This window comes from Chelonoidis abingdonii, chromosome 8, assembly GCF_003597395.2.
Source record: "Chelonoidis abingdonii isolate Lonesome George chromosome 8, CheloAbing_2.0, whole genome shotgun sequence".
NCBI classification, from domain to species: domain Eukaryota; kingdom Metazoa; phylum Chordata; order Testudines; family Testudinidae; genus Chelonoidis; species Chelonoidis abingdonii.
This window is the reverse complement of record NC_133776.1, coordinates 65,197,232-65,215,160: the sequence shown is the minus strand read 5'-3', so window position 1 is coordinate 65,215,160 and position 17,929 is coordinate 65,197,232. Positions and strand designations below refer to the sequence as shown.

Sequence of the window (17,929 nt, the reverse complement as noted above, 5' to 3'; positions counted from 1 at the left end):
GCAAATTCTTGTGGAACATGGACCTGAACAAGTTCATTAATTTCCCTTCCCTAAGAATGGAAATAGAAGGAAATTCTCTGCTCGGCATTGCAAGAGGAAACTCATTAATGGGAAAGAAGTTCATCACAATTGGTTACAATATTAAGTGTCAAAGGACTCTGTGTTTTTCTTTTGCTGCAAGTTGTTTAGAAATTAAGCAATTGATACATCACTTACTGAAAATGATTCAAAGGACTGGAAAAACATCTCTTCAATGCTCTTTTCATGTGAAAGCAGTACAGAACATTTGGAATGTTTTCAGAACGGGAAAGAATTTGAATTACAATAAAAAAAGAAAAAACTACTGATAAAGAAAATTTAAGTATGATCAAGGAAAAAGAAGAATATTGGCAACAAATATTAGAGCATCTGATTGCTTTACTGAAAGTTCTCGCTGGGCAAAATTTAGCATTCCGCCGCCATAGTAGAAATGAAAAATTACACACATCAGGTAATGGAAACTTTTAAAAACTCGTTGAATACCTAGCTTTGTTCAATCCAGTCATGAAGGAGCAGCTACCTAAAATAACTGACCAAGAAACACAGGTTCATTCCTTTGGAAAAACCATGCAGAATGAACTGTTTAAATCCTAGCAAGTGCCATTAAAAAGAAAATTGTAGAAGCTGCCCATTCCGCAAAATACCTTTCAATAGCACTGCAGATGCCTGGGGCCGAGCCCCGCCCTCTGTTTTCCAGGCAGACGTTTAAAACTCCAATCCCCCAAAGCAGGTACCAACAGGCCTGGTGCTCTCCTTCGCCCGGCGCTGGGGAGGATGACTCAGGCGGAGGCACTTGTTTCCGGTCCGCAGGGAGAGGAGCGGAGCCAGGTTGGAGGCACGCAGCTCGGGACTGCAGCGGTCGGCAGAGCTCGGAGCGGTGCACCGCCGCAATGCGCCTTGCGGGCTGGCTGCTGATGGCGCTGTTCTCAGGTAAGGGGGCCGCTGGCAGGGCTGCGAAGTTGGGGAAGCCGGAGGGCTCCGTTCAGTGACTCGGTCACCTGCGGATGCGGCGACCAGTGGCCGGAGCCCAGCTCTGCGCGGCCGGGGCGGTGTCGACGGGGAGCTCAGGCGGCCCGGGAGAGAGGAGCCTGGGCTGCCTTTAAAAGCCCCGCACTGCGGCAGGTCTTTTCTCCTTTCCTTAGTACCAAGTTTGGAAAAATCAGCTGTTGGACTAGATCAAGATTGATCTGCGTTTAAAGCAGTTCTCTGTCGCCATGGGTGCGCCCCACGCCAGGAGCTCCCTCTGCCCTGACCACAGGCCTCTCTGAAAATTCAATCTGGCCTCTAGCAATTGGAGAGGCTCTTTGCTAAATATATCATCATGATTCAGCGTTAGAAGTTCCAACATACCTTTGTGAGAGGGGTGCAGGAGTCAGGGAGGGCAAGTGGCTGAGGATGTGTGAGGGAGGTGCAGGAATCAGGGCTTGGAGTATGTGAGGGGGTGCAGGAGTCAGGATGGGCTGGAGGCATGGGGGGCAGGAGGTGTGGCGGGGCTGGATTCAGGGAGGGCAGGGGCCTGGGAGATGAGGGTGCAGGAGTCAGGGCTGGGAGTGTGTGAGAGGGTGCAGGAGTCAGGTTTGAGGGCGTGTGAGGGGGGTACAGGAGTCATGGCTGGGGGTGCTGGGTCTGGGAGGGAGTTAGGATGCAGGAGGGGTTTCAGGGGTGGGGCAGGGGGTTGGGGTGTGGAGTGCTTACCTGGGGCAGCTCCCTTTTGGTGTGGGGGTGCAGATGAGGATGTGGGGGTGCAGGAGTCAGGGTGGGCTGGAGGCATGGGAGGGTGCAGGAGTCAGGACAGAGGGTTGGTGGTGTGGGCTGGGGTCATGGGAGTGCTCCCTGTCCCACCTCAGCCCCTTACCCTGAGCAGCTCATGGCAGTGGGTTGGGGGGGGGATTGTGTAGAGGGACTGTGGGGGTCCCACCTTTGCTCCACCCTGCCCCAATTCCCCCCACCCTTTCCACAAGTCCCCACCCCTGTCTCTTCCCTGCCTCCTCCCGGGAGTGTGCTGTAGCCCCACTCCTCCCCCTCCCTCCCAGAGTGACCTGAGCACTGGCAAACAGCTGTTTGGTGGTGGGGGAAGTGCTAGGAGTGAGGGGAAGGGGCAGGAATGCGGCACACTCAGGGGAAGAAGAGGGGGAGGGGGAAGGGTGGGTGCAGAGCCTGCAGCAGGACTGGAGCCCCAGGTGCTGACAGGACCATGCTTCTGCCCCTGGGAGCCCCCATTCCTGGGCATCATGTGTTTTACTGTAAATCCGCCTCTGCCAAAGACTCTGGATGATTAATGTTCTTTTACTGCACCACACACGTTGACTGTGCTTAATAACTAACATAATAATTTTTGCATCATATTTTGCATGTAATCATCTTGTGAGCTGGGTGGGGGCAAAATCTGGGTTATAATGGAAGGCAGGTTACAACTTTAATTGTGGGGTGGCTTCTACTTCACCATAGTAACTGAGTCTAACCTTAAATGTTGCTGTTTTGTTCTTGCAGTGGGGATTGTTTCTGCATGTCAATCCACTGGTCTTGCACCAACAGGAGGCAGAGTGGTTGGTGCTGTAGGCTGCACTCTGGTGCTCCCTGGACCAGATCACACTGACACCACTGGGGTTGTACGGTGGGAGTATAAACAAAATGAAAATGACACTGAACTGGCTGTTGTACTCTATTATTTGGCATCACAAGAACCGGACATCTTACCAGAGTATAAGGATCGTGTTTCATTTAACATGTCCAACTGGTCCCTGGGACTGAAATTGCAACTGGCAGATCGAGGCCTGTACAGATTAAGGAGACAGGAGGAGGAGAAAAGTGGCAAATGGATCCAGCTGGAGGTTATAGGTAAGTGCCATGTTCATTAACCTTTCTTCAACTCTTATGCTAATTTCATGTGGGCTTTTCCCTATCTAGGATTGCATAGCTGACATTCTGCATAGAGGCAATAGGCATATATAGACTGTGAATGGCTTGCCAACTACAAAACCAGTTTCTCCTCTCTTGATTTTCACACCTCAGCTGCTAGAACAGGGCCTCATCCTCCCTGATTGAACTAACCTCATTATCTCTAGCTTGCTTCTTGCTTGCATATATATACCTGCCCCTGGAAATTTCCACTACATGCATCTGACAAAGTGGGTATTCACCCACAAAAGCTCATGCTCCAAAACATCTGTTAGTCTATAAGGTGCCACAGGATTCTTTGCTGCTTAGGCATATATTGTACACACTGAATTCTTACACCATCTATATCGCTTCAGGTGGTGAGAAGGATAGGCATTATATATCGGGCCTGGTCTATTTCTCCAACCTTTACGTCCCGAAGAGGACTTCAGCACAGTATTCCTGGGAGTAGGGCAGGGGGAATTATTGCATGTGTGACATAGAGGGGAACTAATTTCTGTGGTAGTTTTTGTTTTAATTTTGATGATGGCTTGTCCAGATGTATCAAACACTGGTTACATTTAGCTTTGGAACAGGACAGGGTCTGTGTTTGTGGGGTGTGGTTGGGGTGTGGGTTTTTTTTTTTTGTTTGTTTTTTGTTTTTTTGTGTCACCCCAATTGCTCTTGTGTGAAATTTTGACTCACTAAATCTTGCTTCGAGATCTCAGGTTTGCCCACATTTACCATTGTCTTGATTATTTTGAGGAGTGATTTACCAAAATGTAGTAATGGATTTTACTGGCACTTGAGCAATAAAACAATAAGCACAGCTTCTCTCCTCAAACTACAAAGGCAATTTTCAGGTAGGTAATTCTGCCTAGATTGAAATAGCCAATGATAATGGGACTCCCTATGGGGTAAAGGAAGCACTTGAATAAGTATTTGCATCATATGGGCCTTAGTTCTTTATATCTAAATTTCCTCTCTTGATTTATATTTGAGTGCTGACTGTACTGGGGGAGAGTGGTCTCCTTCCTCTGAATCATCAAAAATGGCCATACCTGGAGACAGGACGTTGGACAGGGTGAACTAGTGTTTTGAGGTGGCACTGAACGTTCTCTCTCTCTCAGGTGCTTGGCTGGCTGGTTCTTGCTCAATGCCCAGGGTCTGACTGATAGCCAAATGTGGGGTAAAGAAGGAATTTCCCTCCAGGGCAGAATGACAGTGATCCTGGAGGAAGAGGTGGGAGGGTGTTTCACCTTCCTCTGCAGTATGTGGATCACTTTTCACTTTGCCAGGATTATCTGGGTATAGCTCATTTCATCATTTTTCTGCTATTGTGGGGCCCTCAGGGACTAGTGGGCTTCTGTCCCTCTTTTTTGCCTGCCTGTGGGCTGGAATACTTTGGTCTCATTTGGTTGTTGGGTTTAGTGTGCGGATAGTAGGTGGTGCTGGTGGCTTGCAATAGACAGGAAGACTGACTAGATGAACTGGTGATCCTGACTGGCCTTAATCTCTGACACAATTTATTCCTGGAAACCCATTTATACAAATAAACGTGTTCATACATTATCAGCGGCACCAGCAATGCCAGAAGTCCTGGACTGTTACACCAGTCTAAAACAGCCAAAACAACAAAGAAGAAATAAACATTGTTTCTTTCATTCCTGTGTCAAAAATGGTTTTTTTAAAAAAATAAATAAATGGAAATATCCTATCTCCTAGAACTGGAAGGGTCATCAAGTCCAGCCCCCTGCCTTCACTAGCAGGACCAAGTTCTGATTTTTGCCCCAGATCCCTAAATGGCTCCCTCAAGGATTGAGTTCACAGCCCTGGGTTTAGCAGACCAATGCTCAAATCACTGAGCTATTCCTCCCCTCCTCCTGATAACACTTTATTAAAATTCTTTCTTTCATTTTTAAAATTTGTCCCAACTATATTTATTCTCCATTTCTTTTTGCAGTCATCTCAACTAGAATACTGAACATCTATTAAGCCAGTCTGGCTTTCTTATTTTCTAGTGCTGCTAGTGTTTGGGTTTCATATGCTGCAGAGTATGGTGTATTGAAATGTCAAAATTGTGATCTATCGCTTTAAATTCTCTGCGGTTTTTCTGGCTGTACTTGTAGATGAGGGCTCTATAGGGAAGAATCTGATCAGAGTCAGTCGCGGACAGATAATTTAGAAAGAGGGGGGGGTGAATTGTGCTTCTGTTTTTTTTAAGGGAGTAGCCTGCTGTGTGTGTCTGTTGTTGGGTCTGGTATGTTAGCATTCTGAATTCTAAGAAATAACTGTTAGTTTTAAGTGGCAACCTTCCAGCAAGAATATTTGTTTTTATTGAACTTCTTTACGTATATGCTGTGAACATAACGCGTGGGAAAGTTACTTGTTTGAAATTTGTTTCACTGGAATTTTAAAAACAATTATTCTAGTTTTAGGTTTTATACTTCTTTTAACAAAATGTAAAATGTGGGTCAAATTTAAATTGACAAGCCAAAGAACTGCATAAAACATTTTGAGAGTAGCCAGATTTAGCAAATACTTACTTCATCTCCATGAATATACCTTTTGTGTGTAGTAATCATTTGTACCCTCATAAATAAATTAGATTTTTTTATTTTTAAATGTTAATTCCTTACTTTTTTCCCATTTTATAGTCTTAAATTGCTAAAATGGATGTTTTTTTGTTTGTTTAATTAGTTTCGTAGCTCTAATCACTTAATTCCCATTGACTTCCTGAACTGGGGCCTAAATACATAAAAAAGAGAGAACAAGGCTTTTCACTTATATTCTTCAGCTGTTCACTTATCTTCTCAGAGTCTCAAGAGCCATCTTCTGGCAGTCTCATGGTTACAGGAGGGAAGAATTTTCTCACAGGTGAAATTGAAGTTCGGATTTCTGTAGCAAATGACTCTAGTTACTTAGGAAGACATAAAAGTTGATGTGTTCAGAACTGTAATATAATATACCATACTACAAAACAGGAGCATTAAGGATGCTATGGGAGCCATAATTGCAAATGACTTGATTTACATTGAGATTTAAACAATCATCATATTGCCTTGGTAGGGATTTATTTACTTAGCATACACTGCTAATAAAGATCAACACTGCATAACTCTTTGTGCCATCCAGTGCTATTGAAATGTATTCCTTTAAGACTGAAGATAGTGTCTATTAATAGTTAAGTGATATCTTTCAGCATTTCCCAACAATGACTTTTGCATTTTTTAGTGTTTTAGGAATAATGGTAGCAAAATGTTCCCTCTCTTCCAGAGCCCTTATCCAAGCCAAAACTCTTTAGGAACTCTTCCTTGGCAGGCTCCACCATTGAAATGGTCTGTAACGTGACAGTAGGTAGGGTGGATTCCTATCAGTGGAGAAAGGACCATAAGCCTCTCCCAAAGTATGGTCACTACCAACTCTCTTGGAATAACAGTGTACTTCTCATACTGAACGCAACACAGGCTGATAGTGGCAGTTACTCGTGCAAAGTTCTCAACGAAGTTAGTGAGAATGAAACCTCTCTGGAATTGACCATCAACGGTAAGTGGGAATTTCTCTTTCCAGTATTTTACAATTTTTGTTTTAATTATAGGAATTAACTTTGTGCTGTTTCAGAGTTTATGAAATTTGTATGTGTGCACACACAATGATCACCGTTTATTCAATAATGGGTTACATTTTCAAAAATACACCCATGAGTTCATCTCAGGTGCACATCTATTCAATTTGGTATTTGAATGGGTCATTTCAGAGTTCTGATGCTCTGAAGTATCTTCAGCAAATGTAGGAGTGATTGCACTCCTAAACAAGGGTCCACTTGTGCCGTCAGATTTAAGTTTAAAGATGGATTGTGTAATATAGCCCCAAGTGCCAACAAAAAATAATTACCCAACTTAGAGCCCAGAAATAAGTGAGTTAAATAAATGGTCCCAGCTCAGGCTAGGAGTATAAATCATCTCCAAATAGCTTGGCACCAGTATTCGTCCTCTGTACTTAACTGATGCATTTTCATGTGAAAATATTTTGATATGGTTTAAAATAGAAATTAGATCAAACCAGCTGAACTATGGGAAGACTTTGGAGTTGGGGGGGCTCTTTAATTTAAAATCTCAGTAAAACTGTGTCTTCTATGTGCTATAGAAGGAAGTAAATAGGATGTTCAAAATTGCCACCTATCCTATAGGCACTATGCAGTGTCATGTTACCTGGTGACAGTAATAGGCTCTGGCTTGCAAATAGAGATATGTACCGGTTTTAGAGAGAGAGAATACAGCCTGGCTAGAATACAGCAGTAGTATCACTGTTTGTTTATTTTATAAATGATTTATTCAGGGGTGACAGTCGGAATAGGGACTTACTGGTATGGGGCTGGGTTGGGGTTGGCTTTGGCCCCTGGAAGGGGTGGGGCCTCGGGTGGAAGGGGCAGGGATGGGGTGGGTCAGAGCCAGCCCTGGGCCACCCTGTAGCAGTAAGTGCCCCCCCGCCCCGCCAGGGTAGCAGTGGCAGCTGGGCCTCCGGCAGCAGTTTTAAGGGTCCAGGGCTCAGCTGCCGCTACTGCCCTGGGCCCTTAAAACCGCTGTCAGAGCCCCTAGCTGATGTTGCTACCCCAGGGCTCTGGCAGTAGGGCTTCGGTGGCTATTTAAAGGGCGAGGAACGTACAGGCAGTGGGAGCCCCACTGCTACTCAAAGGCTCTGGGGGCTATTTAAAGGGCGCAGGACTTCCCCTGCTTCTACTGTCCTGACCCTTTAAATAGCCCCCAGAGCCCTGGGATAGTGGCAGCGGGGCTCCGGCAGCTATTTAAAAGGCCCAGGGCAGTAGAGGCAGCGGGACCCCAGCCCTTTAATTAACTCCCGGAGCCACTCGCTACCCCAGGGCTCCAGCAATGGGGTTCTGGCTGCAATTTAAAAGGCCTGGGGCTCCAGCTTGGGGAAGCCAGGCTGCCCCAGTGCGGCACACCAGCTTACTTTCATCTCTGGATTTATTTTTACTAAACAAGCTACCATAAGCCCCTCCTCAGTGATCATTCTGCTAGTGCATTGTACCAGAAGTGAAAGGCACAAAAGGTGGGAGAATGCAAGTACCAGTGTATATAGGTGAGAGATGAGGAAGCACTGGGGGAGTGGAGTGAGCACAGAAGGACAATTGTTGCCCTGTCTGCTTGTACTGAAACTAAATCAGTCTGACTTAATCAAAACTGCAGGAGTCATGGAAAAATTTGGACATCTGGCCGTTCTAGACCTGAATGACAACAGGGTTGGGGGTCAGTAAGATTTACTAGTGTGAGAGAGACAACTTGCAACAATTTTTTTTTTTTTTTTTTTTTAAATCTTACCAAACAGCCCTTGATATTCAAATTTGAAAGGGCAGCTTGCAAAGTTTTTTAAAGGAAAAAGGCTATTTTCCACAAGTGAGAGTCAGAGAGTGGCTGATCTGAAAGTGTCATTTCTTCACACAGATTCTTCAGCTGTGGTTTCAAACGGAGTCATTTTGGGAGTTGCTGTCATAACTGCTGTTGTAATTCTAGTAATAGGTGAGTAAAAGGATTGTAACTCCCTTGCTCTTGAGCCATTGATCACAGAACTGTGTTTGGTTCATGGCGGCTCTATGCTATGGGTTATATCAAAAAGATGGGGGAGGTGTGACCTAAAATAACACTGAGGGTTTGTCTTCTAGAAACTGATCACAGCTGCACATAGCAGTTTACATAATTGTACCTAATGGGGATTTAAAGCCAAAATCCTTAGGGAATTTTGCCACTGACTTCAGCTGGATCAGGATTTGGTTCTTACAGTGAAAACGAGCCTTCATGAAGAACAAAATTGTGCCTGGCCCTCTTGTGGGTGTGCAGAAGGAAAGTTGCAAGGAGTCTCCTCCCTCCAAAATGAATGACTGGCACAAGGAGCAAACTTAATTCCAGTCCCCCAGCTAATAGGAGTGAGGTACTGTTCTCTGCAGGCATCCCCAGGGGTTCAAACTGCTCCAACAGGGGTGGGTAGGAAGCAGGAACAAACCTCTCCCCCGCACTGGCTCGTGTACCTGGCTCAACATCCCAGCCCAATCCCTCCTTCAGCTGTTCCTGGAACAATGTAGCGCTGCACCTCGCCCAAGAGGGACCAGTGGCTCTAAAGCTGTATTTAGCACAAACAAGAGGATCCACTTTTATGTTCAGTTTAGTTAGTAGGGGCCATGCTTAGAAATTACCTTGGTCATCCGGGTTATTTGTAAAGCTGTCTCCAAAGACAAAATATATGAACAGAAATGTACATCTCCCTTTAGAACACGGGTAGACACTTAGGGTGGGTATGTCTACAGAGCAACTAGACACCCACGGCTGGCCCACACCAGCCATCTTGGGCTTGCGGGGTTTGAGCTGCTGTTGCTGTTTCATTGCTGTATAGAGTTCCGGGCTCGGGCAGGAGCCCTGGCTCTGGGACCCAGCAAGGGTGGAGGGACTAAAGAGCTTGGGCTCCAGCCTGAGCTTGAATGTCTACACACAGCAATTTTTAGCCCCTTATCCTGAGTCCTGCTAGCCCAAGGCAGCTCTGGCTGAGCTGAGGAGCTTTTATCCCTGTGTAGATGTAGCCTTAGGGTCCTAAGTCCCATTTTCAAAAGTGAATTATGTGTATAAGTCATGCGACACTTGTGCTAATTCACTACCTCACTTTTCCTTTAACCCAGCTGCCTGCTGGGGGGAAAGGATGTTGTACTCATAATGTATTGAAAGAAATTTTCCTCAGGGCCATATTGCCCCATCAGTTTAATTCTTCGTTTATTTCAATGGAGAGTTCCACTCAAAATTAGTGACCTGATTGCAACTGAAGAAGAGCCTGCTGCTGCTTTTTCTAGAGGCTGGTCTACACTACGGGATAAAATCGATTTTAGATACGCAATTTCAGCTACGTGAATAACGTAGCTGAAGTCGAATATCTAAAATCGATTTACTCACCCGTCTTCGCCGCACGGGATCGATGTCCGCGGCTCACCATGTCGATTCCGGAACTCCGTTGGGGTTGGTGGAGTTCCGGAATCAATATAAGCGCGCTCAGGGATCGATATATCCCGTCTAGATTAGACGCGATATATCGATCCCAGAGCAATCGATTTTAACGCGCTGATACGGCGCGTAGTCTAGACGTGGCCTAGAATAGAGCAGAGTATAGGAGAAGAGAGCCTGGAGCACTGAGCCTGGGGCAAGACCAGAGGCTGTGAACCAAAGTCAAGTCATCTATTAAAATAGATATTTATAAGTTCACTGTATTGCTAGCATTGGTAAAACCCAGGCACTCTTAAGTAGCAGCAGATACTGCGGGGGTGTGGGAACATTCTCCAAAAGACTATCTCAGGGACATTCTGACTTAACACCAGAGTAAGAGGAAGTTTTGTCCAAGACAACTTGTATTATGTTCAAGGGAAGGTAACAAGTAGATGTTGTCATAAAAACATGTGAGGCAGTACGCAAGCTGTTTGTCTCAGTTAGAAATGTCGGGGTACCTTCCCTTAGCCCTCTGTATGGCCAAGGAGACAGCAGAAATTCCTGTTGCAGACTGAGCCTTTCCTTGCTATGGGACACTCAGGTGTTACTGTACCTGTAACCATGGAGCCAGGGTATTGGTACTGTGCCTTGAGGGCAATACACCTGGCTGAGTGCTGTTGTCACTGAACTGTGCCAGTGGTCGTGCTTTATAAATCACATGGAGGTGTGCTGAAATAGCACGCTGCATTCTACGCTTGTGTTAAGAGCCTTGGCGTTCCAGAGAGAGAACAGAATATCAGGGTTGGAAGGGATCTCAAGAGGCCATCTAGTCCAACACCCTGCTCAAAGCAGGACCAATCCCCAGACAGTGGTAACACTGAGCATCAGTAACAGCTCCAAGCAGCTTCTGGACAGTGTTATCATGGCAATGACATTCCAGCCTTCAGCACTTAGCATCCTTTTATACTTGAGGTCAGAGAAGTCAAACGAATAGTCACTGTTAAGACAAATTACAAACACTTTATGTCTATCTGTTACATATTTTACATGGGGGAAAAAGAATCCATGCCAATTACTATTCTAGTAGATACTCTCTTTACAAATGCTAATGCTTCTCCTGCCATTGTTCATTTTTCTGTAACAACTCCACTCTTCTTTCCCTCTCTTCAACTGTCCTTACAAATCAAATATTGTTTAAAGGGTCACTGTCAACTGGAAACCTAGTGAATTTCAAAAGATGCATTTAAAGTTCCTGCCCTAGGTCCCCCTGCCAATTTTTGGTGGTTTTACAAACATATTTCTCTAATGTCAAATAACTAAAATAAACAAGCAAAAATAAGAGAAACTTGGTGAAAAAATAATCTTTCAGATATTTTCTTATTGCTTAGAAGTAGGTAAAAAAACATTTTAGGCCCAAGTATGTCTCTTTAAGGGTTTTTGCTTTATGCAGGATGGGGCTTCAATAAAATTTCTGATCAGTCAGTTAAATATTGGGTGGGTTCAGTGAGCTGAATGTTCATGAATAAGTATCAGAAAATATATGGCAGCTGGATCATGAAAAGCTAGCACCAAAACCAAGGATTAGGATTTGGGGGGACACCTGGCAAAAGTATTCCAACTAATCCAGTGGCTGGAATTAGCTTGTCAATGATGGAATGCAATCAGCTAGTCACTTGTAATAAACTAAATCTGCCATTCTCTCACTGCTGTGACATTTCCATCGCAGGGTTGGGGTCAAATTACTGACATCCACAAGTATCTTGTCTCATAAAAATTGTGGAATTACTTCCTCCCTAGAGTTCTGGTAACTCTCTCTAAATTTGCTGTTCTGGGGTGACCTCATTGGAATCTCCTCAATAGACTTTTAACCTTATAATCTAAGAACATAAGAACGGCCATACTGGGTCAGAGCCATGGTCCATTTAGCCCAGTATCCTGCTTCTGATGGTGGCTGATGCCTGGTGCTTCAGAAGGAAGTAACAGAACATGGCAGTTTATTGCGTGATCAATCCCCTGGCTGTCATCAAGTCTGACTACCAGAAGCTGAGAGGTTTAGGGACACTCAGAGCATGGGGTTGCGTCTCTTATCATTTTGGCTAATAGTCATTGATGGGCCTATCTTCCATGAACGCATCTAATTCTTTTTTGAACCCACTTATACTTTTGGCCTGCACAACATCCCATGGCAACGAGTGCCTCAGGTTGACTGTGCATTGTGTGAAGAAGCACTGTATTCCCTTATGTTTGTATTAAACCTGCTACCTATTAATTTCATTGGGTGACCCCTGGTTCTTGTGTTTTGAGAAGGAGTAAATAACACTTTTTCTCCACACCAGTCATGATTTTATAGACCTATCGTATCCCCACTTAGTCGTCTCTCTCTCTTTTTCTAAGCTGAACAGTCTCTTTTTAATCTCTCCTCATATGGGAGCTACTCCATACCCCTAATCATTTTTGTTGCCTTCTTCTGTACGTTTTCCAATTCTAATCTCTCTTTTGAGATGGGGCAAACAGAGCTGCGTGCAATATTCAAGATGTGGACATATATAGCATTATTATAGTATTTTGTCTTATCTATTCCTTTTCTAATGCATTACCTGTATTTGCCTTTTATTGATTCTGTATTATAATGCACCTATTGCTTCTGGCTGTGGCCCCCTCAGGGAACCATCTGTGACTGATAGTCAATGTCAAATGTCAGGACTGTTTGGGCCAAGGATCAGCAACCAGCAGAGCCAAAGGAATTGAGTAACTGCTGACTTCCTGATCGTTGATTGAGTATGATGATACTAATAGAGATTTCCTTTTCTTCTCCATTTGCAGATGGGAACTTGTACAGTGAATAAAAACTCTGCCATGACTTCATCTGGATGAACAATCCCAAATTGCAAAAGACATAATGGAACAGAAGGGAATTATGCGGTTTTCTTCTGCCCAGCAACAACCACTTCACAAGGCTTAAGACAGTCATCAGACCTCATACAAATCAGTGTTCTATGTCAGAAAATGCATCTGAAATCATCCATCTTGTGGGGTTTGGTTCTTTGATACGGAGTTGCCAATTCCCGTCCATGAACTATACTAGCCCTCAGAACTATTTTGGAAAATGCCTGCCCAGGAAACGGGGAGGAGAGAGCTGCAACTGCACAACGGCATCTGAAAATTATAACTTTAACATTTTAAGTTATGTAGAAACATATTGAGTCTAAATTTAAATAAGCAAGCAACAAAATGCGCAAAACAATAGACCTATAACGTAGAGTGTTTAAAGGACAGGTTGTTTCCTATAGAATAGGGATGTCAAACTCATATTGGGGGGGAGGGTTAAAGTTGTGGTCTATGAAGCAGGGTATAAATACAGATCTCTATGCAGTACTTCTCTGGATCCATAGTAGGCGCTTCCCTTATGTTAATAGTTAGTCTGCCTAAAGGACAAAGATAAATATGGCTTTTAGTAAACACCAGTGTTTTATTGTTAATTCACTCTGTAGAAAAATATGCTAACTTTTCAGACCATGACTATTTTTGCCTGTGTTTCTCCTCCTTCCCTTGTCTTTATGGCTGGTTTACATGGAAAAATTGACTAGAACAACATAAGGGAGAAAGGAGTCCAGGAGAGCTGGCTGTATTTTAAAGAATCCTCATTGAGGTTGCAGGAAAAAAACATCCCGATGTGTAGAAAGAATAGTAAATATGGCAGGCAACCAGCTTGGCTTCACAATGAAATCCTTGCTGATCTCAAACACAAAAAGGACGCTTACAAGAAATGGAAGATTGGACAAATGACCAGGGAGGAGTATAAAAATATTGCTCAGGAATGCGGGAGTGAAATCAGGAAGGCCAAATCACACTTGGAGTTCTGGCTAGCAAGAGATGTTAAGAGTAACAAGGAGGTTTCTTCAGGTATATTAGCAACTAGAAGAAAGTCAAGGAAAGTGTGGGCCCCTTAGTAAATGAGGGAGGCAACCTAGTGACAGAGGATGTGGAAAAAGCTAATGTACTCAATGCTTTTTTGGCCTCTGTCTTCACAAACAAGGTAAGCTCCCAGACTGCTGCACTGGACAGCACAGTATGGGGAGGAGGTGACCAGCCCTCTGGGGAAAAAGAAGTGGTTCGAGACTATTTAGAAAAGCTGGATGATCACAAATCCATGGGGCCGGAAGCGCTGCATCCGGCGGTGCTAAAGGAGTTGGCGGATGTGATTGCAGAGCCATTGGCCATTATCTTTGAAAACTCATGGTGACTGGGGGAGGTCCCGGATGACTGGAAAAAAGCTAATGTAGTGCCCATCTTTAAAAAAGAGAAGGAGGAGGATCTGGGGAACTACAGGCCAGTCAGCCTCACCCCAGTCCCCAGAAAAATCATGGAGTAGATCCTCAAGGAATCAGTTCTGAAGCATAGGGTCAGCTTTAGGCTGATTCCCCTGATTCCTGGGAATCAGGCCCCGTGCCTAAGAGGGCCCCGCGCCTTAGGCGCCTTTTTAATTTAAAAATTCTTTTTTACTCACCTGGCACCCAGGGGAGGGGTCCAGGTCTCCGGAAGCATTTTGGCAGCGGAGTGGGGGAGGGCGCTCCGGGTATGGGGTCTGGATGAATGGACTATAAAGTGGATAGAAAGCTGGCTAGATCATCAGGCTCAACTGGTAGTGATCAATGGCTCCATGTCTAGTTGGCAGCTGATTTCAAGTGGAGTGCCCAAGGGTCAGTCTTGGGGGCCAGTTTTGTCAATATCTTCATTAATGATCTGGAGGATGGCGTGCACTGCACTCTCAGTAAGTTTGCAGATGACACTAAAACTGGAGGAGTGGTAGATACGCTGGAGGTAGGGATAGGATACAGAGGGACCTAGACAAATTAGAGGACTGGGCAAAAGAAACCTGATGAGGTTCAACAAGGACAAGTGCAGAGTCCTGCACTATAGGACGGAAGAATCCCATTCAACTGTACAGACTAGGGACTGAATGGCTAGGAAGCAGTTCTGCAGAAAAGGACCTAGGGGTTACAGTGGAAAAGAGAAGCTGGATATGAGTCAACAGTGTGCCCTTGTTGCCAAGAAGGCTAACGGCATTTTGGGCTATAAGTACGGGCATTGCCAGCAGGAGGGACATGATCATTCCCCTCTATTTGACATTATTGAGGCCTCATCTGGAGTACTCTGTCCAGTTTTGGGCCCCACACTACAAGAAGGATGTGAAAAAAATGGAAAGAGTCCAGCGGAGGGCAATAAAAATGACTAGGGGGCTGGAGCACATGACTTATGAAGAGAGGCTGAGGGAACTGGGATTGTTTAGTCTGCAGAAGAGAAGAATGAGGGGGGATTTGATAGCTGCTTTCAACTACCTGAAAGGGGTTCCAAAGAGGATTGATCTAGACTGTTCTCAGTGGTACCTGATGACAGAACAAGGTCTCAAGTTGCAGTGGGGGAGGTTTAGGTTGGCTATTATGAAAAACTTTTTCACTAGTAGGGGGGTGAGACACTGGAATGAGTTACCTAAGCAGCTGGGGGAGAGGAGAGAGGAGCTGTTATTTCCAGGAAGCAACAGAGCATTAGACGATGTTGTCTACAGAAAGGAAAGAGTCAACTTCTAAAGTCCCCTGGACTGGAGCACCCGTTTATTTATTCCATTACCCCAAAGCTGCATTCACACTAGGAAAAAAGGTCTTGTTTTACCATGTGTTTCTAAAATGTGATAAAATACACCTTTTTCCTTTGAAAGACAAGGCTCAAGACCCCTGTTTCACTAAGTTATCTGACAGGTTTCAGACAGGGCCGGCTCCAGCTTTTTTGCTGCCCCAAGCGGCGAAGTGGAAGAAAGATAAAGCCGCGATCGGTGCCACTTCAGTGGCAGCTTAGTCGCGCTGCTTCATTCTTCTGTGGTGGGGAGAGAGGGACTGAGGGACCCACCGCTGAATTGCTGCCAAATACCTGGACATACTGCCCCTTACCGTTGGGGGGGGCCCCCCCAAGCACCTGCTTCCTTCACTGGTGCCTGGAGCCAGCCCTGGTTTCAGAGTGGTAGCTGTGTTAGTCTGTATCAGCAAAAAGCTTATGCCCAAATAAACTTGTTAGTCTTTAAGGTGCCACAAGTACTCCTCATTCTTTAAGTTATCTGAGGCTCATTATCTACGCCAGTTACACTATGTTAGTTTTTGATGTTTTCCTGGCTGCATCCCAGGCCCATCATCCTCAGGTAAAGTAAACCAGGATACCATTCCAGCAAAGCACTTCAGCATGCATTTAACTTTAAGTGCTTGAGTCCTTCCAGGACTCCAGTGGGATTACTGACATGCTTAGAATTTAAGTACATGCTTATGTGTTTTACTGACTGAGGTGCTGCTGCCCACTCAGGGGCAGCTCTAGACATTTCGCCGGCCCAAGCAGGGTGGCATGCCGCGGGGGGGCACTCTGCCGGTCGTGTGGCAGGCGGCTCTGGTGGACCTCCCGCAGGCGTGCCTGCGGAGGGTCTGCTGGTCCTGCAGTCCGCTGGTCCCACAGCTTTGGTGGACCTCCCGCAGGCACGCCTGCGGGAGGTCCACCGGAGCTGCCTGCTGCCCGACCGGCAGAGCGCCCTCTGCGGTATGCCGCCCCAAGCACGTGCTTGGCATGCTGGGGCCTGGAGCCACCCCTGTGCCCACTTATACAATGCATAAAGCTATGAAGGGCAAGGTGTGTGTGTCTTTCCTATGAATCTCTTGGATTTGACAGGAGATCCAGCTGGCTAACTATGGGACTTCCGAGCTGGTTTATGGATTAAAATAAAAGAAGCTTTGCACTGGACTAGGTTCTAGTTTTTGTGCCCTGTGAAAACACCATGGAAATCACCACATGACAGTGTGAACTTTGGTTTCTTTGCTGAAGAATCCTGGATGTGCTGTTGTGAGAAGTGTTTATTCCCTGTGTCATGAAGAAGCTGTAAATGGGTGAAGCTGGGCTATATCAGCAGGTAGATGTGGCATTTTGATAGCTCCAACCAAACTAGGGAAGTGTGTGTGTGTGTATGTGTACACACACACAATCTATATGCCTTCATAGCTCCTGAGTCCCTGTAGGGATAGTTAAAATATTTTTTTGCTCTTAATCAATTGTTACTATGGAGAAAACTGAATTAGAACACAGGAGTGTGAAGAGAGGCGGTAAATGAAATTGTCATCAGGCTGGAAAAATGGTAAAAAAAGGTTTTACCCACACTTGCCTTTTCTTCCATATATGGGTTTGACTTGTTAAAAAAGAAACATATCTGATCCCAGACAGCCGCATTCTTTCCCAACTTGACTTTCACTGACAGATGTGGGTTTTATGGTTTGTTTTGTTGTTTGTTATACAAGGAGATAGTTATTGCACATTTGTTATCTTGCTGTCAAACTATAAGCAAAGACAGTGCACTTATAGTTTTGACTGGGAGATAACTAGGCAGGCTCATCACTATATATACCCACCCACCCTTCCTGGCTGAACTTGGCTAATTTCCTTGTGGCAACACTACAGTGCCTTATCTCCACTATGTTTTTGTAGCAGAATAGCTAACATCAATTCACTATCTCAAAGTAAAGCAAAGACAAAGCCACTGTGTCAAGCATCAGTGAAGAAAAAAAATTCTTCAGTAAAGACTCAGGTGAACATGAGTTAACTTCTCTCATTTGAGCCAGGCTAACTTAGGAGTGGCCACACTATGAAATAACACTTGAGCTGCAGCTGAACACGTTGGGCTAATTTGAGCTGTAGCTGCTTATGGCCAACAAACTCAAATAATACCACCTAGCTCATATATGGCTCTTCTGAGCTGTAGATCTCAAAGCACCTTCACAATCTTTTGATATATTTATCCTCCCTGAGAGGCAGAGAAGTTCTATTATTATCCTAATTTTACAAATGGGAAACTGAGATGCTAAGAGACTTGCCCAAGGTCATACAGGAAGTCTGTGGCAGAGCAGGGAATTGAACCCCAGGTTTCCTAAATCCTAATCCAGTAAGCACTTCCCACCTCAAATTAAGGGTTACTGTGCCTGGCAACACTGGAGTTAGTTGTGCAGTGA

The 17,929-nt window shown here is 45.0% G+C and overlaps 1 protein-coding gene across 2 annotated transcripts; it reads left to right on the top strand.

Moving 5' to 3' along the window:
• Positions 1-400: 400 nt before the first annotated feature.
• LOC116830303 (hepatic and glial cell adhesion molecule-like) lies at positions 401-13,635 on the top strand. 2 transcript variants are annotated; one of them, XM_075069005.1, is made up of 6 exons: positions 401-969; positions 2,530-2,877; positions 5,734-5,793; positions 6,193-6,462; positions 8,379-8,453; positions 12,720-13,635. In XM_075069005.1, the coding sequence occupies exons 1-6, from the start codon at positions 702-704 to the stop codon at positions 12,740-12,742; spliced, it is 1,044 nt and encodes a 347-aa protein (XP_074925106.1). In that variant the 5' UTR covers positions 401-701; the 3' UTR covers positions 12,743-13,635. The 2 variants fall into 2 exon arrangements, with proteins under 2 accessions (XP_074925106.1, XP_032645608.1); XM_032789717.2 differs by lacking the exon at positions 5,734-5,793 and having other exon boundaries at positions 407-969; positions 12,720-13,631.
• The last annotated feature ends 4,294 nt before the right edge of the window (positions 13,636-17,929 follow it).